A 22,368-nucleotide genomic window follows, 5' to 3' on the forward strand; every position below is an offset into this window, starting at 1 on the left:
CATTCCTTAGGAGGTGGATGGGGGTGCCAAAGAGTTTCACCAGCCTCGGTTTGTACTGCACAGCCAGCAAGCTGCAGATACCTCTCAGATCACTGACGGAGGAATACAAGGTCACAAAGGCTCGGAAAGTCATTATGCTACGAGACAGTAGAGATGAGAAGGTTAGAGAAGCAGGAGTGCAGGTCAACACCGGGAGAAAGTGGAGGGCTGACAAGGCAGTTGAAGAGGCTGAGGCTCGTCTTCGGCACAGAGACATTGTCGGTAATGTTGCACACGGGCGACTAGGCTTCGGATGCGTCACCCGTTCGCAGTGGAGCAAAGCCAGTGCAAAAGACCGACGCACCCAAGTGCAGGAAGAGATTCGCCGAATGGAGGAAGAATCCAGGCTCACTAGAGCTGTTACCCTACGGAAACAGGGAAAATGGCTGAACTGGGAGGGAGTACCCCAGAGAAAGCTTACATGGAATGCGATCTGGACCATGGAAAGCGACAGACTTTGTTTCTTGCTCAAGTCTGTCTACGACGTGCTGCCAAGTCCAACAAACCTAGTGACTTGGGGTCTTGCCAAAAAGCCAGATTGCAAGCTCTGTGGAAGACCAGCGAATCTGGAGCATGTCCTGAGCTCATGCAGGACAGCCCTGTCTGATGGTCGATACAGATGGCGTCACGACAGGGTTCTTGCTTCAATCGCCGATCATCTAGATCAAGCACGAAAAGCGCAGAAGATGACCAACAAAGGCCCCTCATTCATTTCCTTTGTCAGAGCCGGAGAAGAAGGGGCAAAGGCCAAACGCGCATGTGGGATTCTTGGAACGGCAACAGATTGGAGAATGGAAGCAGACTTGAAGAAACAGCTCAAGTTTCCACAGGAGATCACCGTGACAAACCAGAGACCCGACATAGTACTGTGGTCAGCTGCATCAAAACAGGTTGTGATGGTGAAGCTCACAGTACCATGGGAGGAGCGGATTGAAGAGAGCTTCGAACGGAAGCGCGAAAAGTACCAGGCCCTCACAGATACCTGCACAGAGAAAGGCTGGAAGGCATGGTGTTTTCCAGTGGAGGTGGGCTGCAGAGGTTTCCCAGCACAATCACTGTGGCGCACTTTCAGCAGACTGGGGGTTACAGGACAGGTCCGGAAACGGGCCATATCGGTTGTTGCACGTAAAACAGAGTCTGCTTCCTTGTGGCTATGGCGGAAGAGAGAGGAGAAGTGGATAGGGGGACACAGGGATGTCGACTAGGGACTGGCCACCGAGACCTGGCAGATGAGGAAGTGTAGCGGAAGCTTACTATCTCCTGGCCGGAAATTGATCACTTCCGGTCGGCACACCATAGGAGGACGTAGTGGGACAGTGCCGAAACGTCCGATGAATATGGACCCACCTGATGAAGGAGATAGTAGCAGCATCACGGCTGTATCTGACAACTGTTGTTGTAAGATCCCTGGTTTATTTTTATTTTTTTCAACATTCCCTTGTCTCGAATTAAACTCTGTGTCTTTATTATGATGTATGTTACGAACTTAACACTATAACATTAACAAATTTGATGCATGGATCACTGATTTAATTGAATTATATAGATATATCTTTCAACAAAATCAGATATGAACCATTCGGTTGCATGAAGCCGTTTCCTTGTGCCTTTTCTAAATACTGAATCTGATATATTGGGCCTGATATGTCTTGTGGCATTGGCACATCACCCTCGTGCCGAGGCAGAAATTTACTCCGCATGTGATAGCTACTGATTAGGCCGCCCATTTGATGGAATAAGTGACGGAATTAGTATAATTATTATGATTTGAACAAACAGATCTTAATTCCACCACATTAATGTTATTTTTATTAGAATTAGATCGATTATAGTTGTTTCGCCCATGTGTAAATAAAAAAATATCACTAATAAATCAGAATATTAATTATTAAAATCCGCTTATTACGAATTAAATAGTAAGATGGTTTTTACTGTAATTATTACACGAAGTTTTAATTTGGCTACATTAAAATCATGTTAATTGCAAATATACGCATCACTGATATAACGTTTACGCTTCAACTATAAAACAAGAAACTATTAGTAGTGCGTAGCCGTTGCAGTGCGAAACGACCATTACCCTTGCAATGTGCTTACTTAAAAGTCTAAATCCAATGTAAACAATGTTGGGCCTGATGATATGTCTTGTGGCATTCGCACATTCTCCTCGTGCCGAGGCAGAAATATACACTGTAGCTGATGGCTACGGGTTATGCCGCCTATTTGATGGAATTGGCGGAATGAGTGCAGGAGTTAGTATAATTATATTTATATACTCTTAAAAAAAACTATAAAACCAGAAAGTATTAGTAGTGCGTAGCCCTTGCATTGTGGTTACTCAAAAGGCTAAATCCAATGTAAACAATGTTGGGCTTGTTGATATGTCTTGTGGCATTCGCACAATCTCCTCGTGCCGGGGCAGAAATATACACTGTAGATGATGGCTATTGTTTAGGCCGCCTCTTTGATGGAATTGGGGCAATAAGTGGAGGCGGGGTAACCCATATTTTTGACGTTAATTTAGTGTTTTGTCCCGTATATTGTTCGTACCATAATTTGGCAGATGCATTGTAAAGGACCTTGCCACATTTAACTATTATTGTTCTATTCAATCATTCTTTTCTGCCAATTAATGTCTTAGCTTTCTTTGAGTTGCACAAACTAAATCTGTATCATAAAAATAGCTTGTGTCGTTGTGACAAAAAATTGATTCCCTTAACATTGTAGCAGCTAGCACCCCAAGGGTTTCGTGTACCGGTAATAGTGCCATAGACATTTTTAACCAGGTTTTCCGAAGGAAAAAACTGGTTATTAGATTGGCGAATGCGGGCGGGCTGGCGGGCGGGCGGAACAAGCTTGTCCGGGCCATAACTATGTCGTTCATTGTCAGATTTTAAAATCATTTGTTCACCATCATTGGACGGTGTGTCGCGCGAAATAATTACGTCGATATCTCCAAGGTCAAGGTCGCCACGACTAAAAATAGATTTTTTTTTAAAACAAACTTACAAAGGGGGTTAATTTTGTTTGTTCATTTCAAAAGTTCAGTTTGAGTTTTCTCCCTTTATCAGATTTTTTTTTCACAATGAAAACCCGGTTTTGTGACAATTTTGTCCCTTGTGCAATTTAACAATGACAATTAACTAAAGCAAGTAAACTGTATACTATTATGTATACCAGAGCTCCAGATAAGGTTTTGTGAAATTCTTAAATTACTACCAGATTATCAAAAAGAATTCTTAACTCTGAAATTTTATTCTTAATGTTACTACTAAGTTTTGGTAAATAATTCTTATTTTTTCTAAATGACCTAAAAATAAATAATAATGGTTATTTTCATGCAACAAAAAATCAAAATAAACATACTAAGAACTTTATTTATACGAGTTCAACAGTGTCTTTTCAGTATTATACAATTTTATTTTTCCAATACCTTCATATGCCCAAACTGTGTTTAGATTGCATGCCTTAGATGAAGTTTTACATATTTCACATTTAAACGGCTCTCCCCTTCAATCTTTTCAACGATTAGCCACGGGACTTGTCCCTTCCACTCGTTCAATGTTTTTTTTGTGTGTTTAAGTTCGGACCCGTCGTGTCGCGTTTTTGTTTAGCTTTTCCGACTGTGTTGGCAACTGAACATACAACATCGTATAAGATATTTTCTATAATGTCTTTCTCAACATTTAACTTCGGCTCACTTTGCGTGCAATATGTAAAAAGCGTGTTTTTGGACGCTTTGCAGTTTTTTAGGACGCTCTCTGAGCGCCGCCATTGTTTTTAGACAGATCGACTGTATGCGCCGCTTTTATTGGAAAAAATGCGCTTTGTTAAACAAACCCGATAACAGTGTTCTCCGGAAGCAACGGCAGCCGGCGATTTCACCAGTTACAATCTTCAGGCTGTCAAGCGGTCATACTTTTTCCTACTTTTTCCTACTTTTTCATCAGGATCCTACTTTTTCCTATTTTTTTACCAAATCTTCCTACTATTCCTACTTTTTCATTTTCAATGGAGAATTTTTTTTTTTTAAAGAGTTAATTTAGTAAACTTGCAGGATGAATGAATCTATGGCATGACTGTATCCCTGTTAATGTGCATTCATCTAGATGAGACCTGACAACCCATGCTGACTGTCTGCTAGCACCTCTTCAGGAGCATAAATATTTATTTCTTATGTAACTTTTAAAATTATTGACAAGTTTTTTTTTGAAGTAACAATAGTGCCTTGTTTACTTCCTTAGCATTTGTACACTGCAGACTTCACTACCTTACACAGTTCCCAGTGATGCAAGAGCTGAGGGAACCCATTGTTTATTCCAGTTTTATTTTGTTTCCATTGACAACAATTTGACCAAACCTTATGCATGTTTACATGATATTGCTGTTTGGAATGTAGAGATATAGAGATACATGTATTGTATGAGTGGTTATGTAATATGGAATTTATTACACAAGTTATTGGAAAAAAGATAAAACTGATGCTTTGCCGAGTTTTCATCATTTACAAATATAATGTAATAAATTCTGTATTACATGACAACGGATATGATGTTCTATTGATATCATAGGTACATCATGTTTAGTAATTAAAGATAAATGCACCGAGCCGAAATGCCCTGATACATTTTTATGCTCCCGGTAGGGTGGCATATTGCAGTTGTACTGTCAGTCCGTTTGTCTGTATGTCTGTGTGTGTGTGTCCGTCCGAAAACTTTAATATGGGCCATAACTTTTGCAATATTGAAGATAGCAACTTGATATTTGGCATGCATGTGTATCTCATGAAGCTGCACATTTTGAGTGGTGAAAGGTGAAGGTCATCCTTCAAGGTCAAAAGTTAAAAAATACAATCCAAGGGAAGTAATAAGCTTTAAAAGGGAGATAATTTCTAAACCTGCCAAATGATATATTGAAATTTTATTTCAAAGCTGCGCAATAGTGGGCATTGTGTTTCGGACAAACACAATTCTTGTCTAATGATGCCATTGCTTGTGAGGTAACTTCAAGGTGTTAAAGCGAAGTATTAAAATTATTAAACGGCATTATTACACTCCCGCAAAGTCATCAATAATGTAAAAGCCATTATTTGAAACTGGAATAAACAATGTAGTGCAACTGTTTCATTGCCCAATCAATGCTGTCATAAAAGATGTCAGGTGATAAGGTCCTATCTCCAGTTGCATAATCTGCTCTGCAATGACCAGTCATTTTGAATGTAACTTAAGTCATTATAACTGCACCCTATTGTCAATTTAAAGGTTTCACAATGTAGCTGTAGCAGAGCATTTACACTGCTTTATATACTAGTATTAATCTTGTACAACAAGTTGGTGTATCACTAAATAAATTTGGTCTTCTGCTTAAGGATATAACATGCACAATATAATTACCATTTTTATATCGATACACAGAAGACCTCTAACCACTTATTTGATGATACACCAAAATGAACAGTATCTAATTACATGTATACTTCTTTATCAGGGTAGCTTTGCTTGAAACTTAATTATCATAGATACACTATAAGTGCTAAAATTCCTAGTGGGAAAACAAAGTTTAACCCTTCATGGATGGAGAAGTTGGACAACAGTGGAAAAACACTGGGATCATGGTGCAAGAGAGATACCGGCAATGAGTTTGCAAGATATTGTACTGTCTGAATGAAGTCCATCTTGTAGTAATTCTGGTGCTAATCAACTTATAAGTCATGCAGATGGATAAAAACACAAGGAAAACATGAAATACATGCATGATAATTCACAAAAGCGTTTGTTTGGAAGTGCCCTAAAGCCAAGCGGCTCTCAGGGTTGTGGGGATAAATCTATCTGTATGCAAGTACATCCATCACACAAGGAACAGGTACAAAAGGCTGAAATCTTCTGGGCCCTTAAGGTAGCTTCAAGTGGGTATCCATACAGAACATGTGATTGCACTCCTGCTCTGTTTCAAGCTATGTTTCCTGGACCTGTGTCTAAAAAATAAGTATTATGTATTCCTACTTTTGAGGGAAAAGTTCCTACTTTTTCCTACTTTTTTCCTACTTTTCTTGCAAAAGTAGTTCCTATTTTTTCCTACTTTTTGAAAAAAGGTCACTTGACAGCCTGAATCTTGGCGACGGCTACTTTTCCCCAAAATATCAATTCAAAACAGCGCAAAAATGCACGTTCAAGTGCTTAGTTGCCGGCAACTTTGAAAATATAACTGGCTACTCAAATGTTTATGGAAAACACTGCCGATAACCATTCTAAATAAGCACCGCAAAGATCTTTAATACGCGAAAAGAACTCAATAAAAATCGATACGAACCGATGTAAAAATAATATTCGTAACTTGATTTTGTAATTCTTAATGGTACGACAAGATTTTAAAATAAATACGTAACGAACTTGAAAATAATTCGTAATTACGAAAATACGACCCTTATCTGGAGCTCTGGTGTACTTTTTTCTCGATTAGGAACTCAACATTCTTTCATTTTATACATGTAATTTTCATCCAGGCAACATCAAAGCTACTTGTAAACTACCCTGATACTCAGCGCCGTGAGATTCTCGACTATCTCTTCAAGGTAACAAACAACAAGCTGGGAAATGAATGTTTTACACAAATCATTCGCAAACAAAGTTCCATAAAGTGCACACAATAATCGAAATAATAATTCAAATATTATAGATTATACGAAAATTCCTTTTGTCTCATTAAAAATAAAGGGATACTAAAATTTTGAATATCATGTATGTAGGTCATTTTTTTCAAATGATGTAAATAAAAACCTTGAATGGTCTGTTAAACTTATAGCTGGGACTCATTTACGTGGGTTTGATGTTCCAGTTGCCGAATGATGGGTTGATATTGTTTAATAGGAAATATGGTAGCACATGATTGCATATTCCAATATTTTAATGTTAAAACATTTGTAAAAACCAAACAGTTAGTCAACATGACGAATTGACACGTGGAGAAATGTCTGTCTTCTTGTCAAATACTATAACTAATAATAATAATATTGAAATTTCACAAAATTTTATCGTTTATAAATTTTGATTTATTTTAATGTTGTTGTAGCCAAATTTTGGATCATCTCTGCAGATACTGAAAGTTGAAATCGGTGGGGATGGCCAAAGTACAGGTAATATGATTGTCATAATTATGAGTCTCGTTCTGAGAAAACTGGGCTTAATTCATGTGCGTAAAGTGTTGTCCCAGATTAGCCTGAGCAGTCCGCACAGGCTAATCAGGGACGACACTTTCCGCCTAAATTGGATTTTTGCTAAGAAGAGACTTCATTTAAACAAGAAATGTCATAAAAGCGGAAAGTGTTGTCTCTGATTAGCCTGTGCGGAAAGCTCCGGCTAATCTGGGACGACACTTTACGCACATGCATTAAACCCAGTTTTCTCAGATATGAGAACATGACTCATTAAGTCTGCAAACCAATATGAATACATTTGCAATATTTCAAATGAATACATTTGCAATATTTCATTGGCTGATTTGAACATTGGCAACATCGCCGCTCTGTAGTATAGGATGTTACACTGAACAGTGTATGGAAATGTGGACTACTATCTGCATGTTCATACGAAACATAGACACACAATTTGGCCCAATTACAATTACGCATTACCAGTAAATTCCATCCTCAAAACTTTCTGGGTCAGAGCTTGGTCAGTAAATTGTCAAGGGAAGACGGAATGTACTATCAATCAAGGCCTTTTGTTGACAACAAAGTATTGCTTTTCAGATATCAAATAACACAAATTTAATTGAAAGAAAGGAATGAAAACTGATTGGTTAATGCCATATGTTTTGTTTTGTGAGAAGAAACTACACAAATATTATAGTGCCTATGATAGAGGAAAATCAATTAAGTTTCAAGCCACACCTGTGTGGCGTACGCGGTCAGTCTGTCTGAAAATCTTTCCTGCAGGACAGAATAGGCTACCGACAATTGCCAGTTTGCTAAAACACAGTGTGACTTCAATTTTCCATAGAAAAGTATTGCGGTTTGATGTTCTATTTACAAGACGCAATCAGATTTTTAAAGACCCACGTCATGCCAAAATGGGTATTATATAATATGCTGCCTACATAGTTACACCCCAGCCTGCGCACCAGTGCAGTCTTGTCAGGATATGCATACTGAGAAAGATACTCAGGAAATAGCACGAAAGCTTGCATGCTTTTTTAGCTCACATGATTGCTCAGGTGAGCTTTTGTGATCGGTCTTTGTCTGTCCGTCCGTCCATCGTCCACATTTGGTTTGTAAACACTTTAGAGGCCACGTTTCTTGTCCGATCTTGATGAAACTAGCTCAGAAGATTTGTCCCAATGATACCTAGATTGAGTTTGAAACTGGGTTATGCTGGGTCAAAAACTAGGTCACTAGGTCAAAAAAAAGAAAAACCTTGTAAACACTGTAGATGTCACATTTCATGCCCAATCTTTTTGTAATTTTGTCAAAATGTTTGTCTTAATGATATGTTGGTCGAGTTCAAAAGTGGTTCCGGTTCGTTAAAAAACATGGCTGCCAGTGGGCGGGGCAGTTTTCCTTATTTGGCTATAGAGAAACCTTGTAAACTAACTAGAGGCCACATTTCTTGTCCGATCTTCTTGAAACTTGGTCAGAAGATTTGTCCCAATGATATCTTGATCAACTTCGAAACAGGATCATGCTGGGTCAAAAAATAGGTCACTAGGTCAAAAAAAAGAAGAAAAACCTTGTAAACACTGTAGAAGTCACATTTTATGCCCAATCTTCATGTAACTTTGTCAAAATGTTTGTGTTAATGATATGTTGGTTGAGTTCCAAGGTGGTTCCTGTCTGTTGAAAAACATGACCGCCAGTGGTCGGGGCAGTTTTTCTAAATTGGCTAGAGAGAAACCTTGTAAACACTCTAGAAGTCACAATTTTTCCCCAATTATCATGACACTTGGTCAAAACATTGGTTTTATCGATATCTCGGATTAGTTCGAAAATGATCAAGATCGGTGAAAAAATTTGGCCACCAGGGTGTGGGGCAGTTTTCTCTATATGTATATAGTGAAAACATGTGAACACTCTTGAAGTTACATTTTTAATCAAATCTTCATGAAATTTGGTCAGAACATTTGGTTTTTCTAGATACATGAGTTAAGATCGAAAATGATTCCGGTCCGTTGAAAAACATGGCTGCCAGGGGGACAGGGCAGTTTTCCTTATATTTATATAGTAAAAAAGGCTTGTGAACTGTCAAGAAGTCATATTTTTTGCCCAACCATCATGAAACTTGGTCAAAACATTGGTTTTATTGATATCTCGGACGAGCTCGAAAATGGTCCAGATCGGTGAAAAAACATGGCTGCCAGTGGGCGGGGCAGTTTTCTCTTTATGTATATAGTGAAAACATTTTAACACTCAAGAAGTCCAAAGTTTTGGTCCAATAATGATGATACTTGACCAGGATGTTTTTCTTGATGATATCTAGGCAAAGTTTGACATTGGGTCATGTGGGGTCAAAATCTTGGTCATGAGGTCCAAATCTTACAAAAACCTTGTAAACGCATGTAGAATTAGCATTACTTGCAAATGTTTTCATTGCAAAAAAACCCATGCAAATGGACAGTTCTCAATCAAAATTAATCATATGCTCACACTGCAAAAGTAAACAGAAGAGAACCAATCTAATATGCTCTAGAGTACTGAATATTCAACTAAGCAATTAACAAGGCCTTGTAAAAAACGTGAGTGAACTAGGGTCATATTGGCCCTCTTGTTATAAAGGAAATTGTAGCCCCTAACCAGACTGCGCAAGTGTGCAGGCTAGACTTGAGATACGCTGGTCACATATGCCATAAAACCAATTTTCACATGACTCAAACGTTACAGCGTTATTTGTTTCGATGACAAAGAAAAGAAATAAATTGTACAATTAGCCTTGTGAGGACACATGATGTGATAGAAAATTTAAAAACACTATTATGTGTTTAAATGTCCACTTAATAACAAACATTTTGTGTGGTGGATATGCAACTTAAGTGAAAAAATAACAAAGCTATACGTATACTTTTTAAAAACTTAAATAACAAAGAAAATTAAATTATCTCCTTTTATTTCAAAGTCAGGATTAATGCAAATATATTTTTTAAAGATATTTCTTGTTTATTTAAGCATGGTAAACAGAGTTGTAAAAATCTATTCAAATCCACATTGTGGTAGAAGTAAAATTTATTTTTGCTATAATGTTAGTAAGGGCAACTTGCCCCTGCAACTTAAAAAGTAACTTTGAATTGAGAATTTGAGCATGAGAGGGTTGTATGCGCTTACATATCTGATTGAGCTTTCTGTGCATAAAGTATTGTTCCAGATTAGTCAATGCAATATGCGCAGGCTATTAAGGAAAGATAATTTGTTTTGACTCTTTGTTCTGTTAAGTAGAGACTTACTTTGAAGTTTAAACCCAAAATTAAAAATTCCATAAAAGAAGAAATGTTCATCCCTTTGATGACTGAAAAAGCTAGTTTGAGAGGCAATACTTTATGCACATGCATTAATCCTTTCCCACTTAGAAGCAACGTGAAAATGGCCATGTGCAAACAGCAAAACAACAACAGCAGTGTGTGGGTTACTCGCAGTCTGTTCAGGTTTTATGCTGTTTGCTGCTCATCAGTATCTAAGGCTTGGAAATGAAGCCTTTAAAACTTAAATCTAGTAAGAAAGGTCTTTAATTTAATTGAACCTTCTATGGGACTACAAATGCGTGAAAATACACATCTAAGCGGTAAGGGGTTCAACCCAATTTTCCAATATCCCATTATTACAAATAACTACTTCTTATATACATTTTCATATTACGTAGACAGTTCACTCCCAAAAAGGAGTGAAACGTTTAGGGGGGAAACGTCTGGGGTGGAAACGTCTTGGGGGGAAACGACTGCCACCCTTTTCCCAGAGCCTATCTCATATCTATAATACATCCTTAATTTTGCTGGGAACACTTATGTTTTCCAGACGGGACTGAAAGCTCTCACATGCACTCTCCAGAGGATGAAAACTATCGTCGTGGTTACGAGTGGTGGCTCATGGTGGAGGCCAAGAAAGTAGGCAATTGTTTTCATGGTTTAAGCCTTTCCAAATCAGAAGCAAAGTTAAAATGGCTGTATGTGACTAGCATGAAACCAGAACAGCCTGCAGTTTACTTGCTGTCTATTCAGGTTTTTAAGCTGTTTGATGCTCCACAATATCTTAGGGTTATAAATAAAGCCTTTAAAACTTTAATTTATTGAAAGAGGTTCTATATTTATTTTATTACTGATGGAGGTTAGAAAGTAGGCAATCGTTCTAATGGTTTAACACTGGATCAGTTTGGTATGAAGTTGAAGTGTTAATAAATTAATGTTATTTTAAAATGACTTACTTAATTGGATGTTTCCTAATGACTTCATTTTTGCCTTACTTTGAAAGTCTTGAATGTAACATGGTAGGGCTATTTTACTTTATTGGATGTCATTATGATGAACGATTATCAAAGAACAGTACTAACAATTACTAGTTTTTGTTTATTCATTGCCAACTTAATTAGGCAGAAATACAAGGATATATATATACATGTGCACATATGTATAGTACAAATTATTTTAAACCACTTTGCACGGAACTAGATTAAAAACAGCATGACAATTTTTTAGAAGACATTTTTCATCTGCATGCACTATGCAGGAAAAGATATAAATGTGTCTCGCTTGGGGCTTAATAATACATAAAGTGTCGTCCTTTTTGAGTCTATTAAATCCGCACAGGCTAATCAGGAACAACACTTCCTGTCTAAATTGGACTTTTACTAAGAAGAAACAAAAAATACTATTAAAGTAGAAAGTATTGTCCCTGTTAAACCTGTGCAGACTGCACGGGGCTCAAAAAGGACATAGAGAATACTAGGTCGTTGCCGAATAAAGCAAAGTTTATTTTGCGAGGCTAAGAAAATCTGAACCACGAGCTTTGGCGAGTGGTTCAGATTTTCGTACCGAGCAAAATAAACTTTGCTTTATTCGGCAACGACCTGGTATTCGATTTATCCCATCAATTTTCTTGGTCGTAGATTATTTCTTTAAAAATAGAATAGGAAAATCGAACTACACGGAAAATCCCAAAGCTATTTTAAGAACATTTTTTCATTATTTTAATCGTGCCGAGCCTTATTAATTACATTACAAAAAGATCAGTAACTAACCTGTTTTTCTGTTTATCATACCTCTATGTCCCCGATTTTTTAGAAATAATGAAAAAAACACACTAAACAACTGCAGCTTTAGCGTGAAAGAACATGCATTGTGTCGTATGACGTGTAAATAATGACGTCACGAGTACGCGCATGTAATATTTGTAAATAATGTTTTTTTTATTTTGGAGTTGCATTATGTGTTAAAAATATATTAGATATATGGTATCAAATTGTTTGTTTTGTTGAATCTGATTCGATTTTACTAAAAACGATTACTTATTAGTTGCTTCCGAGTAATATGACCATTCTCCGCCGCGCGTGACAGCTATGCACGTCTGATGATGGGATAAAACACTTTACTCACAGGCACAAGCCCTGTTATCCCAGAATGAAGCTCCAATATTTCCACGATCTTATCACAGAGGAATCCTGCCATCAAGATCTATGCCCTGTCGTGGGCATTTCCAGGCTGGCTGAACAAGGAAGGACAACGTAATCCATACACGTACGCCAACGTGACTGCTGGCTATGTCATCAAGTGGATACAGGGAGCACATACTCACTATGGGATCTCTGTAGACTATGTGGGGGTAGGTGCAGCAGACAGTTCACAAAACATTTATTTGACAGGCCTTTCTTTGCTGTATCTATGGGTCCGTTGAATGGAGCCATTCCCAAAACAAAATGGTAAAACAAATTCCAAATTTGAAAATAAAAACCTTTAAAAAAATGCGGAAAAGTGTCTAATGATTATTGCATCTCAATTTTATTTCAATGATATCTAACAAAGTATGTAACTATAATTGATATAATTTTGTTCTTATAATGCGAATAATAATAAAGAGTTCCCGGTAAATGTAATCAGTTTTTCCCAAATCAGTGGACTTTTTGCAAAAACAAAATCTCAATCCCGAGATTGCGTTTTTCCCTTTTTTTCCTAAAATGACAGAAAAAGTCGCATAAAGATTGCAACAGGTCTGTTCTTCTAAAATTGTGCTAAATAAATACTGTAGACATTGTTTGCATATCGGCAGTCAGTTAAAAATATTGGAAAAGTATTTAAAAAAAGAGCTGGGGAACTCTAATTAGAATCACAGGTGGTTAGCGTGTGGCTATGCTATTAATTAGTGAAAACATCATTTTGAATGATAAATAATCATATTATAACGAAAAATTAACTTTTCTGAAAAAAAAATTTTCACTATCAAATATATATATAACAAGGTATGCAACTCAAAATCAGCCCAAAACGGGGTGCATCGCTTTGAACAGCCATATCTTCATCAATTTTTCAGCGATTTTCACGATCTCGGTCTTATTCAACGCAGAAATGAATTTCCTTTCTGGAAATGTATATGTCTTGCAATATTTTTACAAATGCTGGGTCAACTTTTAAGAAATAACACGATACACAACACGCATGACCCAGTTGACAGTGATCATGTATTCTTTATGAATGTCTCCAGTTGTAAAGACACACCTCCGCATTGGACCAATGAAATCACTCGTATGTTTAAAATGTCAGTTAGTTGAAATGTATGTAAACAAAGGTTTCAAACGGCGCTGGACAGTTAGTCTTGATGCAGAATGTTACGACAAGAACGGTAATAATGTTTTTTCATACGTTTTATTGAATTATGGTATCGAACTACATGAACTTTATAGGGAAGTTGCCCTTTACTCCGTGAAGATTTCAGTCTTAAAGACAGCATGATCACTGTCAACTGGGTCATGCGTGTTGTGTATCGTGTTATTTCTTAAAAGTTGACCCAGCATTTGTAAAAATATTGCAAGACATATACATTTCCAGAAAGGAAATTCATTTCTGCGTTGAATAAGACCAAAATCGTGAAAATCGCTGCAAAATTGATAAAGATATGGCTGTTCAAAGCGATGCACCCCGTTTTGGGCTGATTTTGAGTTGCATACCTTGTTATATATATATTTGATAGTGAAATATTTTTTTTCAGAAAAGTTAATTTTTCGTTATAATATGATTATTTATCATTCAAAATGATGTTTTCACTAATTAATATCATAGCCACACGCTAACCACCTGTGATTAGAATTGCAAGAATGTAGGATTATGTAAGAAATATATGAATATCAAGTTATGATTATGTTTATTGACCAATAAACTCTGTGTCAGTTTTATTTAAAGCATTTGAACCTCCTTGGATTATTCTCCTTGTGTTGCAACATATTTATAAATGAGGTATTCACCAATTTATTCTTAAACTTAAGTTGAAGCTTACTCATAATCATTTAGTTGACTGGTAAACAATAAATATAAACACGTTTGATAAATGTAAATAGATATATTCATATGTTTGCGTACATATTTCATTTTGGTTTGTTTTTAAATGCCCCTTAATTTTACATTGCGTTTTGCTTTTCAGATCTGGAATGAGAAAGTCTATGACAGGAATTATGTCATTGTAAGTTACCTGTACAAAATGTCATTTTAATTTGATTATTTTATAGGGTAATCAGTATATCGAATTTTTATATTTTTCTGAAACCTCATCATCCAGTTTTTCATTTTTTAAGGGTTGTTTAAAAAAGGGAGTTTGTGGCGTAGATGCTTGTATTGCACAGGCGGCGTGCAGGAAAACAATTTTTGAAAGTTGACATAGGATAATTATGAAACTTGGAGGACATGATTGTGTTTATATTATCTTTGCCCAGTTCCCCTTATCTGCCCAATCTCTCTGGTTTCATGGCACTGTCATGTCTTGTTGTCTTTATTATTTTCTCTTCTACAACAATTTAAAACATCATTCGTATATAAATGTTACCCAGATCTTGAAATGGGGTGTTTTGAGGCAAAGTGGCATTTGTGTTTGTTCATGTAACAATTTAGTATACATGGACATAAACAAGCCAATCAATGATATAAAACTCTGTCAGAATATATCGCCCCTTGGTGCAAAAAGGTACTACATGTATGTGACAATAAAATCAGATGACAGATGGTTCCTTTTTGCATCAATGGGGCATATTATGTGCATTGTTTATCTAGACATCTATCTCAAAATGTTGAAAGAACACTTATTTTTTCATCAATATATATGTTTTGAAATACAAACGTAAATATATAATAAAATTATATATACTTGCAGTTGCTCAAGACTAGTATCTCTGGGTTGCGGTATGCCGTATTTATTATAATGATAATCAGCTTCCATCATTTATTATAAACAAAATAAGCAAACAAACAAAAAAATACAGTAAGAGATCTGGACCACTACATGTTGACTTTAATTTTAATACAACCTCAATCTGGGAAAACTGGCCTTAATACATGTGCTTTAACCCTTTAAGCGCTAGAACCGAATTTTGAAGGCCTTTGCAAACAGTTTGGATCCAGATGAGATGCCACAGAACGTGGCGTCTCATCAGAAGCCAAACTGTTTGCTATTCTGATAGTATTCTTTGAAAAAAATCGAAGAAATGGATAATTTTAGAAATTAGCAGACGACATTTAAGCAGATGACAAATTTCCCAGCATGCAAAGGGTTAAGTGTCAGTTTCAGCTCTGATGGTATTTTTTGTGGAACGGGAGTATATTCTTAGTAAAAATCCAGTTATTGCAGAAAGTGTCGTCCCAAATTAGCCTGTGTAAAAATCACAGGCTAATCTGGGACAACTCTTTACACACATGCATTAAGTCCAGTTTTCCCAGAATTAGTCTAAATTTTTAATGATTCTCAGACCCTACGTCGGGAGCTTGACCGTGCGGGACTGCACCACGTATTGGTTGTGGCCCCTGATGCTCCCTTGATCAACGACTGGAAAATTTGCCCTGACATTCTCAAGGACCCGGAACTTGCAAAGGCTGTCAACATTGTTGGGTAGTACACATATGACTTACTGTATGCAGTAGAACTTTGAATGGCTTTTGTTTCTCTCGCTAATATTTTTCTGACACTGACCTCTGTGCATGGATATTTTAAAAGATCATATCAAGGTATTATTTATATTTTGTTTAATTTTGTATTATATGCATATTACCCAGAATTATATTTATTTTGTTTTCAAATATGATTTTACTTAATTAACCATTATTAATTAAACAATTGGTAATCACATTGCACACTGTTTGCATTTTTCAGGGAAATCAGTAGAAGTAGAAAAACCATAATGAAAGAAATGTACCTTTTGTTCCAATATGCCCATGCACACTCAAGAACTTGTTTATGCTTATTCTAAATCATATTCTTATTATTATTATGATCTTCTCTAACATGTCTGTGACATTCTCTGTGATGCTTTGGTGTAGACTATGTTCTGTTTACAGTAGTGGAATTTTATTCTGCAAATTATTGAATATTTGCTCAGTGAGTACATTTGGCAAACATATATTATTCCACTTAAATAAGGGATATAACCTGGCAGGGGCCCACTAGCTAATTGCACTAGATTATTTATTTTTTTGGTGGAGGACCCTATTTTTTCTGGGGCAAACTCATAAGTCATCTGTACAAGAAGTATTAAAAGAACTGGGCTTGCCAAACAGGACCAAACAAGTACTAGTAAGTCTGTAACACTTTAATGAAATTTTAATGACTTCCATTCTTAGAAAATTGCTTGCCTTCAGGTGCCGCTACTCAGGAATAATCATCTCCCTACCTTGAAGGTCAAGGTCATTCTTAGAGGTCAAAGGTCAGATTATACCATATTGTTTTTTTGCATATGCAGAGTTTTGATCACAGTTTAAATGAACCTTTTTTTAAAATATTGCTTGCCTTCAGGTGTCACTACCCGGGAACGCTCACGACAACGGCTGCCATAGAAACAGGCAAGCCTCTGTGGGCCTCTGAGGATTACAGCACCTTCAATGACCTGAGTGGAGGAGGGTGCTGGGCAAGGGTAGGTTACCAGGGCAAGGGGAGGTAATCAAGGCTTAAATAGGACAAATATGACTTGGTGTCTCACTTGTGTCCCTTGTTACATACCTTGAATGAGTTATATTTGTTTCCGATTGTGTGAAGATAATTTTGTTTCAGTGTTGATAAAACCCTTTTTTACTGCCAGTGATAACACATTACTTACAAGTTATTGTATTCTTATTTACTGATGTTGCAATGAATGACCATTCAAGATAGTCTAAAATGATTATCTTCTTATGCTTTTGCATCTTACCTTGTAATCTGATGTATTTGCTTATTCTGTATCTAAGCTGATCATTATCAGTGTTAATTTACAAAGCACTTGTTGTTAAAACAAAGATAAATATGGTATTGTAAAGCTCTTGAAAATGGGATATTTGTGTTTGCCAATTATGTTATTATTTTTTTTAAAGATGTTTTTACATTTCCTTTCAAAAATTGTTTGATACCTTATGAAAAAATTATTATCTCCTTTACTTTAATTGTTGTGTTCTTATTACCTTACAGATACTGAATCAGAACTATGTGAACGGCAATATCACAGCGTAAGAATGCTTCTCATCAATATGTTAAAATAATCTCAATATACAAATACATTTTTTGTTGACAATTTTTAAATCTCAGGTACCTATTTTACAGATTTTTTTTCATGATAAGAATGATCAGTTTTAATTAAAAAAAAGAATTTCAAATAAATAAATATAACAAAATAAATTCACAGGAACGCTAAGATGTGTAGAGAACAAAATAATGTATTAATTGGCAAATCATCTTGTTGCAGCACAATAGCATGGAACCTGATTGCGTCATATTATGACACTCTGCCTTACACACGAGAGGGACTGATGACAGCTGAAACACCTTGGAGTGGACACTATGTTGTGGAAAGTCCAATATGGATGACTGGTAAGTGCAGCCGTACCGGTATTTAAAAGGCGTATTACGACACTACCGGTAAGTAGTCTGATAGCTGCATAAACTCTGTAACCTATGATGTGGAGAGTCCAATATAGATAACTGGTTATTTGAGCTATTTAACATGCATATTATGACTTGAGAGTGACTGATGACTGAAGCAAAGTGAAAATGGCTTTTGCTACCAGCATAAAACCAGAACAGCCTGCGAGTAACAGTTGTTCAGGTTTCATGCTGTTTGCTGCTCATCAGTATCTATGGGTTGGAAATGAAACTTTTTAAACTTGAATCTAGTAAGAAAGGTCTTTAATTAAATTTAACTTTCTAAGGGACTACAAATGTGTCAAAATATGTTTCTATAGTGGTAAAGGGCTAAGATGCATATCATGTGTTGAGAGTGATACAGCATGCAGTGAAAAGTCCAGTATAGAAGACTGGCCAGTGTATCTCTGTTATTGGTGTATGACAGCACAAGATGGCAAGGGACATGTTTTCACAGCAAACAAACAACAAACTAATTCACAAACAAGTCCTATCTGTGTCTGGTTATGTCCAATGTATGTAAATGACCATATTTGATAATTAATATTTATATCACTGATGTATGATTTAACGATGTGTCAATTATAACCAATGGCATTAATCTTGTGTGTGTACGTTACAGCCCACACCACCCAGTTCACAGAGATAGGGTGGAGCTACCTTCGTCATAGGTACGGAAGTGGTCATCTGGCAGGGGGCGGGAGCTACGTGTCACTGACCAGTCCTGACCGCAACCAACTGACTATTGTCTTGGAAACCATGGTAACCTACACTTAGAAAAAGTGTAATTTGTATAAAAGTATTAAGTAAGGAAGGGAAGGTTAACAAAACAACAACAACAACTTTTTTTAGCCAAATTTTAGGATTTTAATTCACTAGTGATCATAGAAAGTATATTTTTTCACTCGTGGCTGCGCCTATCGTGAAAATATTATTTTATATGATCACTCGTGAAATAAAATCAATATATCATCTAATCCAACAAAAATCCTATATTTATTCTTAAGTCTAAGTGGTTGGTGTATACGGGACCTAGTCATAAAGTAGTGATCAAAGGTTATTCCCATTCAAGGTTTTGTTGGTATTCCAGAGTCACGACCACTCCCAGTGTATCAGACCTCCACTGCCGGAATACAATGTCACCAAGCAAGATGTCTTCATGCAGCTGAAAGGGAACTTTGTAAGTGATATATTATTGTCAAAAGTGGCATTTATCTTAAGAACCTTCTTGATATCATTGTCTTTTTAATACTTCAACGTTTTCTTAAGATTATTTTGAGTGACATGTGTTTTTTGATGATGAGTTAAATGTTAGCATTAAAAAAAAATCCAGGTCAGCATTTGGTGATATGTGGTCAATATTTTGTGGCATATGTTTCAAGGTCAATATTTTTTGGCATGTGTTTCAATGCCAATATTTTTGTGACATGAGTTTTTAGTCCAAATTTTGTGGTAAATATTTTCAGGTAAGTATTTGAAGATATTGTTTCATGACCAATATTTTTGTGCCATATTTTTCAAGGCCAATATTGTTGTGGTTCTGAGAATTATTTGTGTAATCATAAAATTTCGTATTTAGAAAATGACGCATAAATAAGTAGATTTTCCAATATTTTTTTTAATACTTGTCTTCTATAAATCGCGGTAGGGAGAGTGGGTAACTTGGGAGTTGCTTGCAGGAGATGGGCAAAGTTAATCACATCCCGATAAACTGTCCATCGTTATGAGGTAATAGTAACCAGCCCTTCTAATTGCATGTCAATTAACTCCCTTGTTATGATTAGCGGACTGAATGAACTCTTTCAGTGCTGGAACCAAATATTTAAGGCCTTTGCAAACAGTTTGGATCCTGATCAGACGCCACAAAACGTGGCGTCTGATCAGGATCCAAACTGTTTGATTTTCTGATAGTATTCTTTAAAAAAAAATCAAAGAAAATGCTAATTTTAGAAATTCAGCAGAAGACATTTTAGAAGACAACAAATTTCCCAGCATGCAAAGGGTTAACAAGTGTTTGAAGTGATGTAGCCAAGGTCTAATTAATCTTATTCAATAACATAAACAGTTATGGCCAAACTGACAGGTGTTGATCAGTCATCGTCATCCTTTTATAGCGTTTATTGTCTTTGATCTGCCACATTTTGGCTGTTAAATCTGAAAAATCCCTGAAAACCACAATACACACAATGGGAAAGTTGACAACAATTAGCGCTTATACTAACTATGCTACCTAAACGTTTCGTAGGATATGTCGTAGTTAGCACAGTATAATCTACTCCTCAACGTTAAATACTAGTGTCTGGAATAATCTAGATTGCAAGACAGACACAAGATGTAGACGTGGATGACGTTGGATATATATGTATTTCATGCCAACAGTAATTCAGTCATTTTTTTAACATCGGACATTATTATTCAAACCACAAAGTTTATTGTGTCAAGCGGTGTAGTGGCAAAATATACTAAAATTAATGTGTGGCAAATAATATTGGTTTCACAGTATATGTTTTATGGCTGATATCTTTGTGGCAAATTGTTCAAGGAAAATGTCTTTGTTGCATTTGTTTCCAGTTCAATATCTGTGGGGTATATGTTTCCAGTCTAATATTTTTGTGGAAAATGTTTCATATATAATATTTGTGGTATATATATCAGGACCAATATTTGAGGGGTTTATGTTTCAGGTCCAATATTTGTGTGGCATATTTTTCCATTCCAACATTTGTGGCTTATGTTTCCAGTCATATATTATTTGTTGCATATGTTTTTAGTCCAATTTTTTTTGCGAATGTTTCCGGGCCAAAATTTGTGTGGCAAATGTTTCCAGGCCAATATTTTTGTGGCATATGTTTCCAGTCCAATATGTTCGTGTTTTATGTTTCCAGTTCAACATTTTATTAAAATATATTTGTAGGAAAGTAACGTAATTACTCTAAGTTTTCGGACATTTTAAGTTTTTGGACACCCACTTTTTAGCCAAAATAATTATTTTTCGTGACTCAAAATTTTCGGACATACTGGTTTTCGTCCATATTTAATGACATCTAACACCCGCGTTGTGCTAAAACCCTAACATTTGTTAAGGTTTTGAACATTGGCTCTAAAATCAAAGTGCTTCCACCTAGCGCTGGCCCAAAATATCTTTGAGCCACCCAGATCTAGGGGGGTCCCCCCCCCCCAAAATAAAAATTTTGGATCCTAGATTGTCTGTGGTGCGTTTTGGGCCTATTGCCAACCAGTTTTCGTTTCAAATAACAATATATACTATAGATTTTTCATATTTCGACGACAAGTACATGTCACATATCATAATATACATCACATCACAAATTTCATAGTAATAGAGATATGAGTGTGATCTGAAAATAATTTAAAAAAAATACATAGTCAAACTGCATATATACATATAGTTAGACTATAGCATTTCAAAGTAATTTCATATTAAAATTCCTCTCATCTTCAAAATCTTACCTTTAGACTTTGCATGTTTCGTCACCAAGTCTTTTTTAGCTCATCTATTTTTTGAAAAAAAAATATGAGCTACCCTTCTCGAAAAAGTGCACTAAATGCGCATTTAATGCGCATTAAATGCGCTTTTAATGCGCATTAAAGCGCATGTTATTGGCACCGTATTTTTTGCTGAAAAAAATATGGTGCCAATAACATGCGCTTTAAAGCGCATTTAACTAAACAAGTGCATTTTTCTGTTCAAATAATACACTTTTTGAGTGTATAAATGCACTTTTGTGTGTATTTTAAAGTGTACTTTAGTGTTTTTAAGTGAATTAATACGCTTAAGTGTATTTAAGTGTATTAATTCGCTTACCGTTTTTTTTTGTTCCCCAAAAAGTACACTTGAAGCGTATTTTAAGCGTTTTAATTTACTTAGGAAAACATGAAAAAATACACTTAAATACGCTCTTGTGTATTTTTTGAAAAAAATACGCTCTAGTGTATTTTTTGAAAAATTTGGGGAAAAAAATATGCTCAAGTGTATTTTTGTTTAAAATACGCTCTAGTGTATTTTTTGAAGAAAAAAAAACGCTCAAGTGTATTTTTAGTGTATAAAGTGCACTTAAGTGTATCTTTGAAAATGTCTATTAAAAAAAACATTCATTTGGATATGAAAAGTGGCCGGTTTAAATATGATCTGAGAGAACAACAGCAAATAAACTTTGAAATAAACACATTTATTCACATAAATCATTTTAAAATAAACAAGTAGTTAAGGCCATTCTATGGGTGCTTAAAAGCTTTTCCGCTTTCCTCTGCAACTG

General features: G+C 35.9%; 2 protein-coding genes across 2 annotated transcripts in view; both read left to right on the forward strand.

The window, feature by feature from the left end:
• The first annotated feature begins 17 nt into the window (after nucleotides 1-17).
• Nucleotides 18-1,244, forward strand: LOC127840698 (uncharacterized). Its single transcript, XM_052369110.1, has one exon. The coding sequence runs from the start codon at nucleotides 18-20 to the stop codon at nucleotides 1,242-1,244; it is 1,227 nt and encodes a 408-aa protein (XP_052225070.1).
• A 1,123-nt stretch (nucleotides 1,245-2,367) lies between these two features.
• LOC127842249 (galactocerebrosidase-like) overlaps nucleotides 2,368-22,368 on the forward strand; it is a 41,137-nt gene continuing 21,136 nt past the window's right edge. The window contains exons 1-12 of the mRNA XM_052371671.1: nucleotides 2,368-2,535; nucleotides 6,542-6,610; nucleotides 7,108-7,171; nucleotides 11,033-11,121; nucleotides 12,665-12,832; nucleotides 14,642-14,680; nucleotides 15,957-16,096; nucleotides 16,997-17,114; nucleotides 17,642-17,679; nucleotides 17,916-18,040; nucleotides 18,714-18,853; nucleotides 19,182-19,271. Of these exons, the coding sequence (XP_052227631.1) occupies nucleotides 2,404-2,535; nucleotides 6,542-6,610; nucleotides 7,108-7,171; nucleotides 11,033-11,121; nucleotides 12,665-12,832; nucleotides 14,642-14,680; nucleotides 15,957-16,096; nucleotides 16,997-17,114; nucleotides 17,642-17,679; nucleotides 17,916-18,040; nucleotides 18,714-18,853; nucleotides 19,182-19,271 (1,212 nt within the window). The 5' untranslated portion in view covers nucleotides 2,368-2,403. The remainder of the gene's footprint in view (nucleotides 2,536-6,541; nucleotides 6,611-7,107; nucleotides 7,172-11,032; nucleotides 11,122-12,664; nucleotides 12,833-14,641; nucleotides 14,681-15,956; nucleotides 16,097-16,996; nucleotides 17,115-17,641; nucleotides 17,680-17,915; nucleotides 18,041-18,713; nucleotides 18,854-19,181; nucleotides 19,272-22,368) is intronic.

Source organism: Dreissena polymorpha, chromosome 8 (genome assembly GCF_020536995.1).
Source record: "Dreissena polymorpha isolate Duluth1 chromosome 8, UMN_Dpol_1.0, whole genome shotgun sequence".
NCBI lineage: Eukaryota > Metazoa > Mollusca > Bivalvia > Myida > Dreissenidae > Dreissena > Dreissena polymorpha.

What these genes read in the sequence shown, in the direction of transcription:
- LOC127840698 (XM_052369110.1), top strand. Translation starts at nt 18, where the DNA reads ATGGGGGTGCCAAAGAGTTTCACCAGCCTCGGTTTGTACTGCACAGCC.